This window comes from Leucopleurus acutus, assembly GCF_964270905.1.
Source record: "Leucopleurus acutus genome assembly, chromosome: 8".
Lineage (NCBI taxonomy): Eukaryota > Metazoa > Chordata > Mammalia > Artiodactyla > Delphinidae > Leucopleurus > Leucopleurus acutus.
Window position 1 is genome coordinate 105301937 of NC_139151.1, and position 17370 is coordinate 105319306.

The 17370-nt window shown below is 59.7% G+C and overlaps 1 protein-coding gene across 1 annotated transcript in view; it reads left to right on the forward strand.

The window, feature by feature from the left end:
* TPCN2 (two pore segment channel 2) overlaps positions 1-12638 on the forward strand; it is a 30960-nt gene extending 18322 nt beyond the window's left edge. Inside the window, exons 14-25 of the mRNA XM_082845395.1 lie at positions 2221-2340; positions 2441-2500; positions 4409-4537; positions 5253-5302; positions 6635-6734; positions 8688-8759; positions 9941-10014; positions 10528-10609; positions 10692-10774; positions 11117-11198; positions 11574-11668; positions 12176-12638. Of these exons, the coding sequence (XP_082701521.1) occupies positions 2221-2340; positions 2441-2500; positions 4409-4537; positions 5253-5302; positions 6635-6734; positions 8688-8759; positions 9941-10014; positions 10528-10609; positions 10692-10774; positions 11117-11198; positions 11574-11668; positions 12176-12254 (1026 nt within the window). The 3' untranslated portion in view covers positions 12255-12638. The remainder of the gene's footprint in view (positions 1-2220; positions 2341-2440; positions 2501-4408; positions 4538-5252; positions 5303-6634; positions 6735-8687; positions 8760-9940; positions 10015-10527; positions 10610-10691; positions 10775-11116; positions 11199-11573; positions 11669-12175) is intronic.
* The last annotated feature ends 4732 nt before the right edge of the window (positions 12639-17370 follow it).

Sequence of the window (17370 nt, forward strand, 5' to 3'; positions counted from 1 at the left end):
GGTAGAAGATCAGGAAGCACCTTTCTAGCTGGTGGCCCTCACCCTGGGGCAGGAGGTTTGCTGGGCCCAGGACGCAGCTCCCGGCAGCTGTCATGCGATCCAGCCCTTTTCCGGGTTCAGGCTGACCTGGGCAGGAAGACATCTGGGAAGGTGGGCTCCTTTCTCAGGGTTCGCTCGGTGGGGTCCGCTGGGCCAGCCAGGTTCTCCCTGGGCACTTGCCTGCTGGCCTGTAGGATGCTGCTGGGTCCGGGTCTTCCAAAACCGACTCTCCCTTCCTCTTCTGGCATCAGGATCTGTTGATATCAAAAAGGAGGTGCTGTGGTTGTGACTGGTGGAGCAGGGCACATGCTGGGCGCAGACTCAGGGACGGTCTAACACGCAGGCCACGCCCCTGCCCTGACCACGCCCCTGCTCTGGCCATGCCTTTCCTAGTGTGGTCCATGGGATGTTCTCTCTTCTCACAACTCCCTGGGTCTAAAGTCCAGAATTGTGATTTGAGGTGGGAGTTTGGGTCCTAGAGGTTTGGGCAGCTGTGGTGTTCTTGCCTTGGTTTTATGACGGCCTCTTACCCCGAAATGCTGATTGCAAGGGGGCAGGCAGGTGCTGCACGGATTGTTAGGATGCGGGGGCTTGTCCCAGGTGCCCTGGCAGCCTGTGAATTTGGAATCGCTGCTGAAGAGAGGCGTGCTGCAGGCAGGCTGATAGCAGGAAAACATGAGCCTTTCACGAGAGCCCTCCCGTGTGTGGTCAACCCCTGTCCATCAGCCTAGCCTCCAGTACTGGTCGGTTCTTGCTAACTGGTTGTAGAGAAGGCACTGTGCCAGCTTCCTAAAGTCTGTTTTTCTTTTAATAAGAAGCTTTTTGGGTTAAAAGCATAGCAGTCATTCATTATAGGTAGTAGAGAAAAATAGAAAACCCCACCCAGCTGTCCCCCTTCCCAGAGACAACCACTGAAATCATTTCAAGGTTTGTGATTTCTTGATAACAAGGTAATCTATGAGTCCATACTTCTTGTAACCATTTAAACATCATGGATAATGCTGATATCTCTCTTGGCCAATATATCAGTCTGGGTCCAAGCAGGAGACAGAAACCACACAGTGGGTTTAGCAGGGGAAGTTTAACATTAAGAAGTGTCAACTGTGATGAAAGAGTAAGTGTAAGATACGAGGAAACTCTGCGGTACCTGAAGGGTGAGGGAGATGCCTGAGGAAGAGTAGAGTTGGGAGGGGGCGTCTTCCCCAAGGCCAGGGTTCACACTCCCTTGGAGAAGTTGTGGTCCAGCCCACAGGGTGACAGAGGCGTTTGCCGGTTTGCCCGGCCTGGAGCTGGTCTGCAGTCACTGGGCAAGCAGGAAGCCACCCTCTGGGGTGCAGCAGGGTTGGGTGCGGGTGCAGAGGGAATTGGTACCTAATTCTCTCTGCACCCGCACCATACTAGTGTGGGCAAGTGCCTCTGGGCACCAGTTCCCACGTGGAGGACTGTGGGAAGATTGGGAACGTTCTTACTGGGTAAGGCTGTGGCTGTTGTCACCAAGGGACCATGCGTCTGAGTGTGGGGCTGGGTCAGAGCTCCATGGGTGTCCTCAGGCCACTTGAGATGTGGCTATCGTGACAGAGAAGCTGAGTGTTTAATTTGAGCGGATTTAAATTTAAATCAAGTGGCCACGTGCAGTGAGCGGCCCCTGCGTGGGACAGCGCAGGCGCGGTCCATCTCATGCTGCGGTGACCGCCCTGCGCCTCTGTCCTGGCTCTGGGGGGTGCCGAGCATGGGAGTGCTGGGTCTGACGGGTGTCTTCACGTTAGTATTTATCGCCTAATGGCCTTCCTTTGAGTTCCACTCCAGCCTGGTCACAGTGTGTGAGGTCCCTTCGTTCTGTGCCGAGTTTTCATAGTTATTAGCTTGTAATTTATACATGTATTTTCACATGGCGCTTTGCATACATTTAAGACGACTGTGTGATAGTCCGTCACGGGTTACTTACAGCATCAGTGGCCGTCTGGGTTATTTCCACCTCTCTTGGTGTTAGAAAGACTGTGATGAACATCTTTGCGCATAAAACCGTTACCGTGTTTGAGACGATTTCCTTAGGCTGGAGAGCCTGGGATAGGAAGTAAGGTGGGAAGAGGTCAAATCCCAGGATAAGGGGGTACAGGCATCGTTGGGCCCCTGTGGCCGTGGCCACCTCCGGCATGTTTCTGAGCGTGTGTGTCCCCCCAGCACCCGCCGCGGCCCGAGTACCGGTCTCCGTTTCTGCAGAGCGCCCAGTTCCTCTTCGGCCACCGCTACTTTGACTACTTGGGCAACCTCATGGCCCTTGGAAACCTCGTGACCATCTGTGTGAGTGAGGATTTGCCCTGGCGTCTCCCACCCCCTAGATCTCTCACTTGCCCTTCCTCCTGGCTTCGGGGCTGAGTTGCCGTCCGTTCTGGCTCCACAGGTGTTCCTAGTGTTGGATGCACATGTGCTGCCCAAGGACCGTGACGACTTCGTGCTGGCGGTGAGCTTTCCAGCCGTGCGGGATGCTGGGGAGTTAGCGGGGTAGAGGGCACAGCCTCCCCACCTGGGGCCCCAGGTCCCTGGGAAGCTGGGCTGTCCTAGTGCATCACAGGGGTGGCCCAGGGGTCGGGCTGCCGGCCATGGGAGGGCAGCCGGGAGCCCGTGCAGAGCCCCGGGTGAACCGGCGTGCGGGCCGGACGGCGGAGGGAGAGTTGTGTAGAGAGAATTCCTTTCCTAACATTCTGAGGTCTTGTCAAACACCTTAGGAACTTAAAAACAATTTTTCCGTTTTGGATTTTAAGCAAAAAGCTGTACACGCCGTCCCCGCCCCCATAATGCCAGACCTTCACAAAGCATGTATTTTAAAGTTTATTTTAATGAAAAATATTATGAATGATATTAAGTTGATGAAAACCATTGAACGTTCTCTAATTATATAAGAAAAGCTTGATTTGTCCAATTAAAAAGTGACACATCAGGTCATGTATGTTAAACACAGAGTTAAACTTACAGCATCAAAATTGAGGAAATGGCTTCTTGGCCTGCTGTTTGAAATTCCTCTATTTTACACTTAAAATCAAATTTTCTACTTTCCTCATTTTTTTTTTTTTTTTCCTGGATTCGACAGGAATTGTTCAGTCTCCTCTGTGTGAATAACATATTGCAGAGGTGGCTGGTTTTTATTCCTGACAAATGTCAAGTTGGATACAGCTGACCTGTATTTCATCTTTTTTAACAATAGTTTTTCTTTTTTTTTTTTTTTTGCGGTACGCGGGCCTCTCACAGCCGTGGCCTCTCCCGTTGCGGAGCACAGGCTCCGGACGCGCAGGCTCAGCGGCCATGGCTCACGGGCCCAGCCGCTCCGCGGCATGTGGGATCTTCCGGGACCGGGGCACGAACCCACGTCCCCTGCATCAGCAGGCGGACTCTCTACCACTGCGCCACCAGGGAAGCCCGGACAATAGTTTTTTTAAGCGCTTGAGTCAGCTTGATTTCTTATGAGCGACTTCTGGTCAGATCAGTGCCACGTGGGGTTCTTGAGGTGACTGCAGAATTCCATCCTTTTATGCCCCTTGATAACTGCTCATAATGTTTATTCTTCTGCCTTTAACGGTGATCTCTGTGTAGGTGTGAATGAGACAGCATTGGCTAAGAATATAGAATTTAGACTGGACACTGGGCAAGGTGACCACAGGGCTCAGATGACCCCGTGCCCCCCATCACCCCACCGCGACGTAGCCCCCTTTAAGGGAAGAGCTACTTGATACTTACTGGCTTCAAAAAAGACAGTGACCCCATAGCCTGAGACCAGCTTTGCTGATGAGGCCTCCTAAACACATCCCCCAGCGACTGGGAGGTTGCTGCTGGGAGCCAGGAGGTTCCGTCAGGGAAGGACACTGCCCGGTGTCCCCAGGAGATTGGACCAGAGGGGCCAGGTTGGAGGCGGAGACCCCCGAGGAGGTGTGGGTGACCCAGGCCCTGCCAGCATAGAAATGATGTGGGGTTGGGAGACACCGGGCCTGGGGGGTTGAGGGCCCGTCGGATGGTGGGGGGAGTCTGGGTCGGGGGATGCAGACGTGTGAATTGTTGTAGAAGCCGTGCACGGGGTGCAGGTCACTCCAGGAGAGGCTATGGGTCACGAAGGGGGCTCTGAAAATGCCCGTGTCTGGGGCTGCGGGGACGTCGGGAAGAGCAGCCCAGGGGGGCCGAGGAGAGGGTCACGTGGCTCCGGCAGGGGCGGGGCTGTCTGCTTCCCGGCCAGCCCCCGTGTGCCGCAGGGCGGGGTCCAAGGGGCCCTGTGGCGTCCAAGCCCCGTGGATGTCTCCTGGGCCCCATTGCAGTGGGGGGCGGGGCAGGGCGCAGGGGCGGCACCGGGGCGGAACGCCGGGTCCCGCTTCTCCCTTTTCAGATTCTCAGCGGCGTCTTCATCCTGTACTACCTGCTGGAGATGCTGCTCAAGGTGTTTGCTCTGGGCCTGCGGGGGTACCTGGTCTCCTCCAGCAATGTGTTCGACGGGCTACTCACCGCCGTCCTGCTGGTAAGTCCTGCTGGTGAAGTCTGAGACGGGCCGAGGCGCGCTCTCGGGCGGGCGGTGAGCGCTCGGCGTCTGGCTGGGCCTGGGGGCCGCGGGCACTGGGGCTCCCGCCTCCGGTGACACAGGGGCTGGCCTCCCCCGGATGAACTGCTTGGCGGGCGGCTGCAGGAGGCTGGTTTCTGCTGCATCTGCGCATCGTGGGTGGAGGTGTGCAGCGGTGGCAGGCTGCCTCTCCTGACCCTTGAGGGAGGCCTGGAGGGAACCCGCAGTCCCCGCTGGCCAGTGGGGCCTCGATGTTGGTGAGGGAGGGGCAGGGGTTCTCGGGCACCGCGGGTCTCGGGACACCTTCCCCAGGGCCTGGGGGAGTGAGGGGCCACGCCTGGTGTGCGTGTCACTGCAGCGATATTGGCGTGACACGTACTCGTATCTGATGAATTCGAGCCGTGGGCCCCTGGGAGCAGGAGGGAGACAGCTGACCGAGTAGCTTCTCCCGTGCCCGGGACTCAGCCGGCCCTTCCCGAGCCCTGCCCTTCGTGTGTGCAGCCCGACGCCTGAGGCCAGGTGTCTTTCTCAGCTGCAGGATGTCCCCATGTGGCACCCACCGTGGGGATAGGACCCCCTGGTCCTGATTTCTCCCCGGAACCCCCTTTGGGGACAGCGTGTTAGAGCTGCCAGTGGGCCTTTGCCGTAGCAAGCTTCTTTTCTTTTGTGATTAAAGGTTTTGGAGATCTCAACTCTGGCTGTGTACCGCTTCCCACACCCGGGCTGGTATGTGACTGTGGAGGACCCAGGGAGGCCTGGCTAGCGCCCCGGGGAAGGGTGTGCGCCCGGCTTCCGGCCGCTGGCCCGGGCAGCCTTAGAGCCAAACGCCCGACTGTCGGGGGGAGCGGCCGTGGCTCCTGCCCTGCTGAGGCCTATGGGGACAGGCCCCTTCTCATCGTAGCTGCCTTCAGAAGGGTAGCGTTCCCAGAGCCGGGATGGGAAGCTGTGGAGCTGCCGCTTGCAGTGCCCTGGCTCAGCGCCCCCTGACCCCCACCCCAGGATGGGACACGGGGCCCAGGTGTGCTGGGGGCCAGAAGCAGGGAGGACCTGGGGGCACTGGAATCGGGCTGGGGCCCTCCTCTGGTTGGAGGCCCTGTGACCCGGGGTTGTCACCTCCCACTCTGGGTGTCAGTTCACCTCCCTGTAGATGGCAGGGATGGCCCGGGGCTCGCTGAACTCACGCTGCCACCAGTTCTAGCCGCTCAGAGCGATGGACATCTGGCCAGGGGTCCCAGGGCGCCTCGTGGTGTGGCAGCCTTGGGGTCTCTCTGCCCAGAGTACAGCCGCCAACAAGCACGCGTGCCGACCTTGGGCCCTCGGGCAGCCCTGGTGTCTTGGTCCCTCTGCTGGGCTGCTTCCGTCTCAGTGGAGCAGCTGGGAGTTGCCCGAGATGGGGGTGGGGCCCCGGGAAGGGTCTGTGTCGGGAAGACGGGGGCCGTGCGGTCCTCAGCGGGGACCTGCGCCCTGGGAGCAGTGGGGCTGCTGCACCGCCCGGCACCTTGGGGCCGGCTCACCTTGTTTCTCAAGTGCGCTAAAACCCGCACTGGGGAGGCGGGGTGAGCTGGGGTCGGGGGGGTAACATCTTGGGTGAGAATGGGTTTAAATTTAAATAGAAATGAGAGACCAGTAAGGCCACGAGAGACACCAAGGGGATGGGGTCAGGGCTCGGGATGGCTCAGAGGTTAGGGAACGGGGTCAGAGGATAGGGGATGGGTCGGGACCCCACCTCTCCCAGCTCTGCTGGGACCTGAGCTGGGCGTCCGGAACCTCAGTGTTCTCCCGTGTAGGACGGGGGTTGGGTAGCCCTGCGGCACTGCGGCGGGCTGTGCCCTGGAAGGTGTTGCCGTGACCGCCCTGGGGCTGCAGGCGTGGGCGGCTCAGGCTCTGCCCTCCTGTCACGATGGAGCTTTTCCGGTTGGCGTTGGCTACGGGGCGCGTTCCCGGCACTTCTGTGGCTCTCTCTGAGTCCCTGCGTCTCTGTCTCTGGACCACGTGTCTCCCGTCTGCCCCTCGCTGGCCTCCCGGCCTCCCCCAGCCCGTCTCCATGTGTCTCCGCAGGAAGCCGGAGGCGCTGGGCCTGCTGTCGCTGTGGGACGTGACCAGGCTGGTGAACGTGCTCGTAGCCTTCCGTTTCTTGCGCATCATTCGCAGCGTGGAGGTACCGCCCCCGCCTGCGCGCGCCGTGGCCTTGCCCTGGGAGTGGGTGTGCCAGGCGAGCAGGGACCGGCCGAGCACTGTCCACCCTGCCCACCTGCCCCCGCCACCTGGGGCCCTTCGGGCTGTGGCCCCGCCCTGCACTGCGGCTGGGCCATGCTGGCGGTGGTTGGAAGTATGAGTGTCCAGCCCTGTTTTGTGGGTGAGGACAGCGAGGGGGTGCAGGCGGGACCCGTGTCGGGCTGCTGGTGGCTACTGGTGCTCGTTTCCAGGACCCCCAGAGCAGGAGTGGGGCGGCCTGTGACCGTCTCTGAGCCTCGGTTTCTCTTAATGTTCCCACCCGGAGTAACACCCACCTTGAGGGGAGGGGAGGGGAGGCGGGTGCTCAGGCCCGGCTCCCACCTGGCACGGAGCCTCCCGTCTGCTTTCCTAAGCACTTTTCAGGAGAAGAGGAACCAAGGACATCTGAGCCCTTTCTAAGTGTCCAGGTCCTTCCCCTGTGCATGTCTGTCCTTCCTACCAAGCTGTGCTCCTGGCCTGTCAGGGGAGTGACCTGTCACCCAGGGGTATTTCCCATCTGAAGGTGGCTCGGGGGTCCTGGGTGCAGAGGGGGGCTGCTGCCCTGAGGCCTTCACACACACACACACACACACACACACACACACACACACACACCCCTGTGCGATTATACACACACATACACATAGTGTACGCAGGCATGTAATCACACACACAGCCCCACAAGCACACACACAATTACACACACACACACGTAATCACACATCCACACAATCACACGCGTCATCTTACAGATACACATGACTATACACGTGCATACCCCGACGCGTGTATATGTGTAAGCACACACAATTGTACACACACGTGCCTGTAATCACACACATACACATAATCATACACTAGAGCACACACAATATACGCTTATACAAGCACAACTGTACAGACATACACAAATGATCACACGTGGGCACTCACACACATGCGTGATCACCTGCGCACACATGCGCACATGCATGTACACACGTGCACATGAATCACATGTGCACACACGTGCAGCATGGTCCCCGCCTGCTACCATCCAGCGCTGTGTTCTCCTAACTTGCCAGGTGGGGTAGCCAGGCTGCTTGGAAAGGCCTTCTCCGGGGCTCAGGTTAGCTGTAGCCGGGGTTCCTGATGGGGTCTCTGAGGCCCCATCTCAAACCCTATCACCCGGGGCTGACTGGCCATCTCCAGGTCGGCATTTCTTAGGAGCCTCCAGGCCAGGGACGAGCTGACCCAGCCTCAGTGGGTTGCTGGGCAGTGTGGGCCGAGGCCCTGCACACCATGGCTTCACCAAGGGTCTTGGACTTAGACCCATCTGAGGCTGGGTGGGTGGAGGTATCTGCAGGGAAGGGGGTGTATGCATCTGCGTGGGTGGGCATATACAAGTGTGAGTATGTATGGGTGGGCGCAGAGGTGTGAGTGTGTGTGTGCACAGGTATAGGTATGCAGGTGTGTATGGGGGCCTGTGGGTGTGTACAGGTACGTGTACAGGTGAGGTGTGTATGGGTGTGTGTACAGGTGTGTGTACGGGTGAGGTGTGTATGGGTAGCTGTGGGGTGTGTGTACAGGTGTGGGTATGCAGGTGTGTATGGGCCCTGTGGGTGTGTGTACAGGTATGTGTACAGGTGAGGCATGTATGGGTGGCCGTGGGTGTTTCTACAGGTGTGTGTGTGAGGCCTTGGGTGTGTGTGTACAGGTGTGTATGGGGGCTGTGGGTGTGTTCAGGTGCGTGTACAGGTGAGGTGTGTCTGGATGCCTGAGGGGTTTGTGTACAGGTGTGTGGGCTGGGAAGTCACCAGTCTCCTGCTGCCTTTCCAGGTCAGCGTTGGGTGGTGGGCGGGTCGGTGTCACCTCAGTGGGACCGGAGGAACCGGGTCTGTGCTTTCCCCCGTCTCAGCTGCTGGCTGTGGTGGCCAGCACCATCCTGGACCTGGTCAGAAACATGCGGGCTTTCGGCGGGATCCTGGCGGTGAGTCTAGCTGCCTGTGCTGGCCCCTCGGGGGAGTGGAGCTGGGCTGTTGGGGAGCCAGGGCTCAACAGGAGGCCGGTGGCCTTCGGAAGCAGGGTCCCTGTGTTAGGGGAGCGGGTGACCAGGGCCCAGGAAGCACAGGGCGGGGCAGGAAGCCAGAGAGAGGAGCTCAGGGCTGGTCTGGCTGGAGGCGCTGCCTGACCACACCCCTTCCCGAGCCGGAGATCCGCTCGGTCACTTCTGAATCCCTCCTGTGTCCTGGGCCAGGGGCCACACTGAGAAGATGAAAGATGTAAGAGGCACCAGGGACCCCTCAGGGCCCACAGAGCCCCCAGTGGGGTTTGGTCAGCCATCCTTGCTCAGAGGGATCTGGGGAACTCACAGTCACTTTTGCTGAGAGCCGTGACGCCCCCGCGCCACCCCCGGGGGCAGCCCTTCCCCCGCCGCCGCTGTTGACTACCCTGTGGCCCAGGCGGGGCCGGGCCCGGTGAGCAGGGGCCCCGGGTGCTGCTACAGGCACGAGGCCTGGAGGGCAGGAGGGCAGGTGACGGAGCCCTGCTGCTGCTTGTTTTGGACAGTAAGGGGGCTCCTGGGGTGCTCTGGCTGTCATGGGACGCTAGAGGTGGCACCTTGCTTCGGGCACTGCCCCCCAGCCCCTATTTGCACAGTGGAGGGGGGCTGGGTTAGCCTGGGGTGTGCGCCTCTTCCCTGCACCCCTCCCCCCCACCGGGCATGCTGGGGACAGGTCAGGGGCGGCCAGCAGCCCCTTCCCTGTGGCACAAGGCCGCCCAGTGGTGTGCTCAGACGTCTCCTGATGGATGTGGGGAGAGTGGTGGGACTTCTCTGGAGGGACCTGGCCAGCCCCCGGTCACCCTTCCGTGGCACACCGTCCCCTGGCCCTCGCTGCCCTGTTCTCAGTGGAACCCTCTTCCTGCCACACCAGCCCTGGAGGAGGGGTGGACAGCCTCCGTTCTTACGCCTGGGCCCCCGGTTTATCTTGGGGCTGCCCACCGTGGCTCCTCCCCGCTTCCCTCTGGCGCGGGTGCCTGGGAGCCCCAGTTCCCGGGAAGGCCGGCAGTGTCCGCAGTTGGGAATCCCTGCTGGCATGCCGCCCTCGCAGGCCCAGCCTGGCTGTGCGGGGGTCCCTCCGGGGGTGCTGACAGGCCCCACTGCCTCCCTAGGTGGTCTACTATGTCTTTGCCATCATCGGCATCATCCTGTTCCGAGGTGTCATCGTGGCTCCTGGAAACAGCAGGTGAGGGGGGCTCCGAGGTGCAGAGAGTGCCCCACCTCTGGGGGCGCTGGAGCCGCGGGTGACGGCGCCGGGCGGGGGGTGGAGGGGTGAGACGCAGCTCCCCAGGAGGGAGCCAGGAGGCCCCTTTCTTCCTTGGCCTCTCCACCCGCCCGCTTCTCACCGAAGCCCTCCCTCGAGCCTGCACTGAGGGTGTTTCCCGTGCCGGCTCAGAGCCCCCAGCCGTGCCCCTTTCTGGGTCTGCAGGCCAGGCCGCGCGCCGGCAGGGGGGGCGTCCAGGGCCAGGCCTGAACTGTAGGGCCGAGGGCCCCCTGGGCCGGCCGCTGGCCGTGTGTGTCCACAGCGTTGGCCTCCTCGCCGCCCTCAACACCTCCGAGGTCGGGGGCTGTCTCCCCTTTCCCCCGCTTCCTCAGGGGCCCAGTTGGGTCCACGCCGAGCAGGGGCCGTGGCGGTGCCAGGGCGCCCGGGTGTGTGTCCTGCCCCCGCCTCCCACCGACCCGGCTTGTGCCCCCCCAGCCTGGCCCCTGACAACGGCTCCGCGCCCTGCGGGAGCTTCGAGCAGCTGGAGTACTGGACCAACAACTTTGACGACTTTGCCGTGAGTCCTGCGCCCCCCGCCCCTCGGGACCCCCGCCTCCACCTCCCACGGCCTCCTGGACCCTGCGTCTGCTGCCCCACAGGCCGCGCTGGTCACTCTGTGGGACGTGATGGTCGTGAACAACTGGCAGGTGTTCCTGGACGCCTTCCGGCGCTACGCAGGCCCGTGAGTGACCTGTCCTGGCGGCCCTGGCCGCGGCTCCGTGCGGGGTGCGCGTCTGGGTCTGCGCCTCCTGGGGGTGGCGGGGCGCGTGCAGGAGCAGGTGGCTTCTGGGGGCCGTGACAGCGGGGCTCGTGGGGTGACAGGGCTCAGCCTGGAGCTTGCAGAGCTCAGACCGGCTCCCGCTTTCGCCGGCCGTGCCGCCCGGCCGCCGGCCGAGCGCCCCTGAAGGCCAGGCTGGGCCAGCGCGAGGGCGGGAGCGGCGATGGCACAGGCGGGGCAGCAGGGTCGGGGCAGCAGCCGCGCTCGGCTCACGCGTGGCCCCGGTGGCCTCCTTGTTCTCCGCAGGTGGTCCAAGATCTATTTTGTGTTGTGGTGGCTGGTGTCGTCCGTCATCTGGGTCAACCTGTTCCTGGCTCTGATTCTGGAGGTATCGGCGACCCTGCCCGGGCTCTTCTCAGTCGGAGTTGCTAACCTGCTGATGGGGGCCCACCCGGAACTTGGTCCAAAGAGGCCGTGCTGGGTTCGGGCAGCCCTGGTGGATTCAGGCTCTGTCCTCCCTTGGGGCTGCTTGTCCTGGCTGCTGGGGGCCTCTTGGAATGCTCCTGACCTTTGACCTGTGGGAGGGGGGCTGGAGGAGGGCTCTCAGGCATCTGCTCCCGTAGGAGCTGGTGGCCTTGGATCCTGGTGTCCAGGGTGGACTTCTCAGCCAGGCCGACACTGTGGGATTGGGGTAGGGGGACAAGGCTGGTTCCACGCAGGGCCCACGCCTACTGGCCACCCATCCCTCCCTCCCTCTTGCCAGAACTTCCTTCACAAGTGGGACCGCCGCAGTCACCTGCAGTCCCTCACAGGGGACCTAGAGGCCACCTCTGAGGTGACCGTGGAGCTCCTGTTCAGGTGCGTGGAGGGGGGAGGCCGTGGGCGGGCGGTTGGTCCCCACGAGCCCGGGGTCTGCCTCTGCTCCTGCTGCGGGGCCGGGCCTCTGTCCTGCTCTCCGGTGAGCATCTTTCGGGAAGCACCCTCAGGTTCCGGTGGTCTCCAGGTGATTCTCTTGGTGGGTGTAGACAGGTGGCCCGAGGAAGGCTTGCCCTTCTCTTCTCCATGGTAACCTGGAGATTGTCCCTCTGCTGGTGCAGAGAAGTGACAGCCGTCCCAGAGTCAGCCCTGGGTGGTCACACTGCCGTCTCTGAGCGTTTGCTGTGTTGTTACGGCCACGCGGAGAGGTGTCCTCCCGGGCTTTGAGGGACGCCACATAAGCATCCCAGAGGTGGACCTGAGTCCCCGGGGGGTGGTCCCGAGGGGCCCCTCGTCCCGAGCACTGACGGGGCTGCTGCATCAGCTCTGCTCCCCTGCTCCTCTGGAGGTGCCCAGGGCTCCCCAGCCATCCTGTCCCCGATTCCGCAGGGATGTCCTGCAGGAGCCCACGGAGGAAGAGCTGGCAGAGAAGCTGAGCCACCACCCGCACCTGCAGCTGTGCAGGTGACGTCCAGACGCCTTCCTGGCTGGGGCGGCGGCAGGTGATGCGGCCTCGGGATGGGCGCTGGCCGGGGGAGGAGGCGGCCGCGGCCCACTGGAGAGGCTGCTCCCTTGGGCAGAGCCACCGCGCGTGCCGACCCTGGGACCCACGCAGGCCCTGGTTTGCAGCCGAGCTGGACCACCTCCGCGGCCCCTCAGGCGCTGTCCGTGCCACTTTCTTTTTATAAGCTGCTTCCCTGAGACTTATTTTTCTAAATATTGAAAGAGGGTGACTGGGAGGGAGATGCAGTGGCCCTCCCCCTGGGCCCTGGGATTTCCGTGGTGCCTTCACTGCTGGTGGCCTTCAGGGACCAGAGGCCCACGTGGGGCCCGCACAGGCCAGCCGGCAGCTTTCCAGGGCGTTAAGCTTGGGATCCTGGTTTTACGTGATAAGGATCTGGACTGTGTTTTATTGTTTTATGGGTCGTGTGAGTGTGATTGGGTGCGTTTCTTTATGGGTGAGAATGCCAGTCATCTTCATCAATAAGTCTTGCAAAGAAGGAGGTGGTCATCCTTATTCCGACACGACTGTGCTTCTCTGGGACGGGGCCACCCGGTCTCAGCCTGTCAGAAGCCAGTGCTGTGGTTGGACCAGCCCTTGTGGTTCGTACTGTGTCAGCAACCAGCGTCAGGAAACTTTGAAAAAATAAAGGTTTATTACTTACGAGACCTGGAAATTACATAGTACACCTGGGGCCACACAGCGAGGTCTCGGGTAGAGAGAGAGAGAGTGTGGGCCTGGGGTTATGCTTTTGTGGGGGTCGAGGGTTTCAGGGGCTCACTGTTTATTGGTGAATTTAAAACATAAGAGCAGGAATTTAAAGCCAAGGAAGAAAAAAAAAAAGTGGTCCAAATGGTCAGTTATCAAACTCAACCAAGATTTCTAAAATAAATGAGCCTCAGTGGAGGAAGGTGGCCTGGCTCTTTATCTCATCGAGCGGCTGCCAATGTGTTTATTTGAGATAGCCGTGTTTGAAGTGGACGCCTCTGCAATCAAAGCTTAAGACAGGTACTTGCATTACAGAAAAGAAGAGAACAACTGTCGGGGCTTAACACTACCCCGGGTATGGTTGTGTAGGTTGTGCACTGCACAAGGGTACCTGGCTGCAAGGGTGTGTCCTGGCATTGACTGTCTACCCCAGGAGGGGGACACCTTTTTCTAATTTGCATAAAGACATGTATAAGTCAGCGGTGGCCCTACTTTGTGTGTCCTCAGGGTGTGTGACAGAGGGGGCTGGGGTGGGGAGGAGGGGGAAGTGAGCAGTGCGTGGCAGGCCACGTTGCCACTTGGTCTGCCATCGATCCAGGTTGATAAGTGGGTTTCTCATTTCAAGGGCCAGCTCGAGTGGTTGGTGGTAGCTCCTGGCGGTTCTGTTGAGAAGGATTGGAATCTTCATGGGAAGGGGTGCTGGGATCTATTAGTGATGTCTGCTGTGGGCACCGAAGGGGAAATCAGGGTACAGATGCTGACTCCACTGCAGGAAGTCATCCCAATCTTCCCCAGCTTGTCTGGGAAATGGGATGAGAGGAAAGCTTAACTAAAAAACGGCACTTCTAAAATGTCACGAAATCCAACTGCTTGAGGCTTTCTAACGGCTGGTAACGTTTTGTGTGTCCAAGCACATTGGGTTTCTGATCCCGGAGTTTTTTTGAAATTGTGGGCATTCCTCAGGTTTTGGGGACCTTTGTGGAGGTAGACCTGCCCCCCTGTGCAGGCTGCCTTCCTGGAAGGCTGGTTTTGGGTGGGGAGGCTCTCGTGGAACATGGTTTAGAAGTCGATACCCAGCTTGCCTCAGCAAGGCCCTGCTCTTCTGGGGACGAGGGTGAGGCCTGTCCGGTCAGCTGCTGTTCCTTCTGGCTGTATGTCCACCCCCCACCCAGGTCTGAGCGCCATCTAGTGGTGGATTCAGTTCAGTGGACCTGACTGGTGATCCCCAGGGACGGCTCCTTGCTTTTCCCAGGCTCCCTGCAGGCCTGCTTCCTCTGTGACCCGCCTGTGATCCGAGGCTGGGAGCCCGGCCTCACTGGGCTGCAAGCTTGTCCGCCCAGAGTGAGCCTGGTTCTTGTGGGCGGTGTGCCCTCTGCCCTGCCCTTGTGCCGGCCCCAGCTGAGGGTCCACCTCAGAGGGTCCACGTTCCGTGTCTTGTGTGCAAAGAGGCCCTTCCGGACAGCCCACGCTGGGCCCGGGAGACGCGGGCTCTGCCCTCGGGGGGTGGGGGGCACGACTGAAGCCGCTGCTGGTGCCTGCCGTGCCGGTGCCTTCTGAACACAGGCTGGGGCACCCGTCCCTGCGTCGGTTCCCTGTGTCAAGTGATGTCCGCCTCTGAGCCTTTGTCTGAATGAGAAGTAGGGCCGAGTTCAAGGCCGAGCTGGGGCTTGGCTGCTCGTTAAGGGGGGCAGGGCTGGTGGGGGTCACCCGCTTTGCAGTGCTGCCGGTGTCCTCTGTCCCCAGCCAGGCGCTCCGTGGAGCTCAGGAGGATGTCACGGCCGCAGCAAAGATGCGTGTGACAGAGAACACGTGCTCGCATTTGTCGCTACACCCTTGCAGCCCTGGTGAGGTCTCCTGCTGCTTCCTGTGCTGCAGCATCTCTGGTCACCCCCCAGCACTCTGGCTGAGTGCCAGGTGCAGGGGGCTCAGCCCTGTAGGACCCTGGGATTGCCCAGCACAGTGGCAGGAGTCGAGGACACCGGGAGCTGCTGTGTCTGCCCTGATGAAGACAGAAGGAAGCAGGCTGGGAGGCGGCTGTGGCTGGAGGAGCCCTGGGGCCTGGGTTAGGGGGTGAGGCGGGGCCTGTGTCTTCAGGGACCGGGGAGTCCTGGGCTGGGTGTTGGCAGGAAGTAGGTCGGAGACAGCCGGCCTGGTTGGGGGGGGCAGGCCCGGGGGGGAGGGGGAAGGGGTTGGCACCCACCTGGGAGCATGGCTGGAGCGGGAGGGCAGGGCTGTGGGGCAGCACAGGGGCACCGGTGGGGCGGGGTGGTGTGGGTGCCCGTGGCCCGGACCTTGGGCCCGGGGCTGCCCACACCAGAGAGAAGCCGCTAAGATCCCGCATGCCGCAACTAAAACCGCGTGCTGCAACTAAGACCTGACACAGCCAAATAAATAAAAGAAAAAGAAAAGATGCCATAAGGTAGGCAAGGTACAACCTGGGAGAAGATACTTGTAACAGATATAACTGATGAAGGACTTGTATCTAGACCACGTATAGAGCGCCTACAAATTAGCAAGGAAAAGATAAACCAGTGACAAAAAATGGGCTTGAACTGGCTGTCCACAGAAAAGCAAACTCCCAAGTCCAGCAAGTATGTGAAAAGATGCTCGATCTCACCAGTAATTAGTGACACGCAGAGTAAAACCTCATGGCAATAATTTCACTGTCACTACAAGGTCAGAATTGAAGAAGTCTAACCAACTGAGTGATTAGCACTTTTATATATACTTGGAGGAAATTTAAATGGACTCAATCTGTCTGGAAAACAATTTGGCTTTATTTATTGTAGTTGAATATGACATACCTTATTCTCCTGCAAGGTATACCCTCCAGAGAAGCCCCTGCCCGCGTGTGCCAGGTGGTAAAATGTCCAAAAGAGCAAAGCGAGCCCTGCAGAGAGATGGACACAGCCCTGATGTCCCCCACAGAATGCACGCGACGCTGAGGTTTATTCGTGCAGTGGGATGATGTGCGGCAGTGAACATGGACGATCTCCAGCCACAAACGACTACGTGGCCAAGTCTTAGAAACACCATGTCGAGTGAACACAGCAAGTTCCAGAAGACTCTGTGTGGCACCATATTATTTATAAAATTCAAACCCACAGTTAAACCCTACAGTGTGGGCATGTACACAATGGCAGTAGGATTACTTAAAAGTGAAACACAGGGGCAGCCTGTAATCCAGCAGAGGGGTCAGCGCTGCGGAGACGGGGGCAGTGTGAGAAGGACCGTCTGGGTGATATGGGTGTGTAATTAAACTTTATAATGTACACACATTTACATACAGTAAGTCCCCCACTAATGAACCTTCAAGTTGCGAACTTTCAAAGATGCGAACGTGTGTTCACATGTCCAGTCACATAAGTTAGTTCATGTGTCTGGTGTACGTAGTCACGTGCATGCATCCTCTACAAGTGGCTGTGCTTTTGTGTACTTTAGTGTATAGAGTGCAGTAGTGCAGTATTTTTATTTCAAGCCCAGGATGTCCAGAGCAAGTGTAAAGCCAGCGGTGTATGGCCGACTGTGTTAGTTGGGTACCTGGGCTCACTGCGTTCGACTTAATGAACAAATTGGACTTACGAATGTGCTTTCGTAATGGAACTCGTTCGTATGTAGGGGACTTACCGTATATTCTTTTGTACATACCAAAATGTAATATATTAAAATGTAATAACGGAAGAGCACAAGAGGAGGGGAGTTGAAGACACAGGGTATGGGCAGCTCCCCCTGGGAATTTTGTTGCCAAGGGAGCAGAGATATGAGAGCGATGGTTGGAAGGCAGGGGGGTCAAGACAACGTTGGTTATTTACGTGGGAGGAATTGTGTGGACTGTGGGGAAGATCCAGGGACGCAGGGGTGAGAAGGGGAGTGGCTGTAGCCTTGGCTTTGAGTGGGGGACAGGCGTGGCCCCCTGGACGAGGGCAGTGGGCAGCAGCGGGGGCATGGGGTAGGCTGGGGGGTTCTGTGCGCCCTAGAGGCGGCCAGCAGCATCCGTGTGTGGGGTTTCTGCCGGCCCCGCAGGCCCAGGTTCCTCGTGGGAGCAACAGAGGCCACTGAGGTCCCTTCCCGGGCCCCCTCCCACGCGCCGCCCCCCAGCCCTGGCAGCCGGGCAGGGTCCAGGCCCGGGGCCCGATCTGCCGGTGGAACCTTGGAGCGGAGTCCCAACAAGCGGGTGTGGGGCTTTCACGTGGTCTCCTCCGAATCTTGTCTTTCACCAAAACAGCCAGGGTTTGGTTTCGTGCCTTGCTGATAATTGGTGGTTCTGATTAAAACGTGAGAACAATTCCTCGCTTAAAACAAAAAGGTGGAGGAAGGCAGGCACGCTGTACCACTCTTAAAAACCAAAGAAGGGGGCGTGGGGCTCACGACGCCC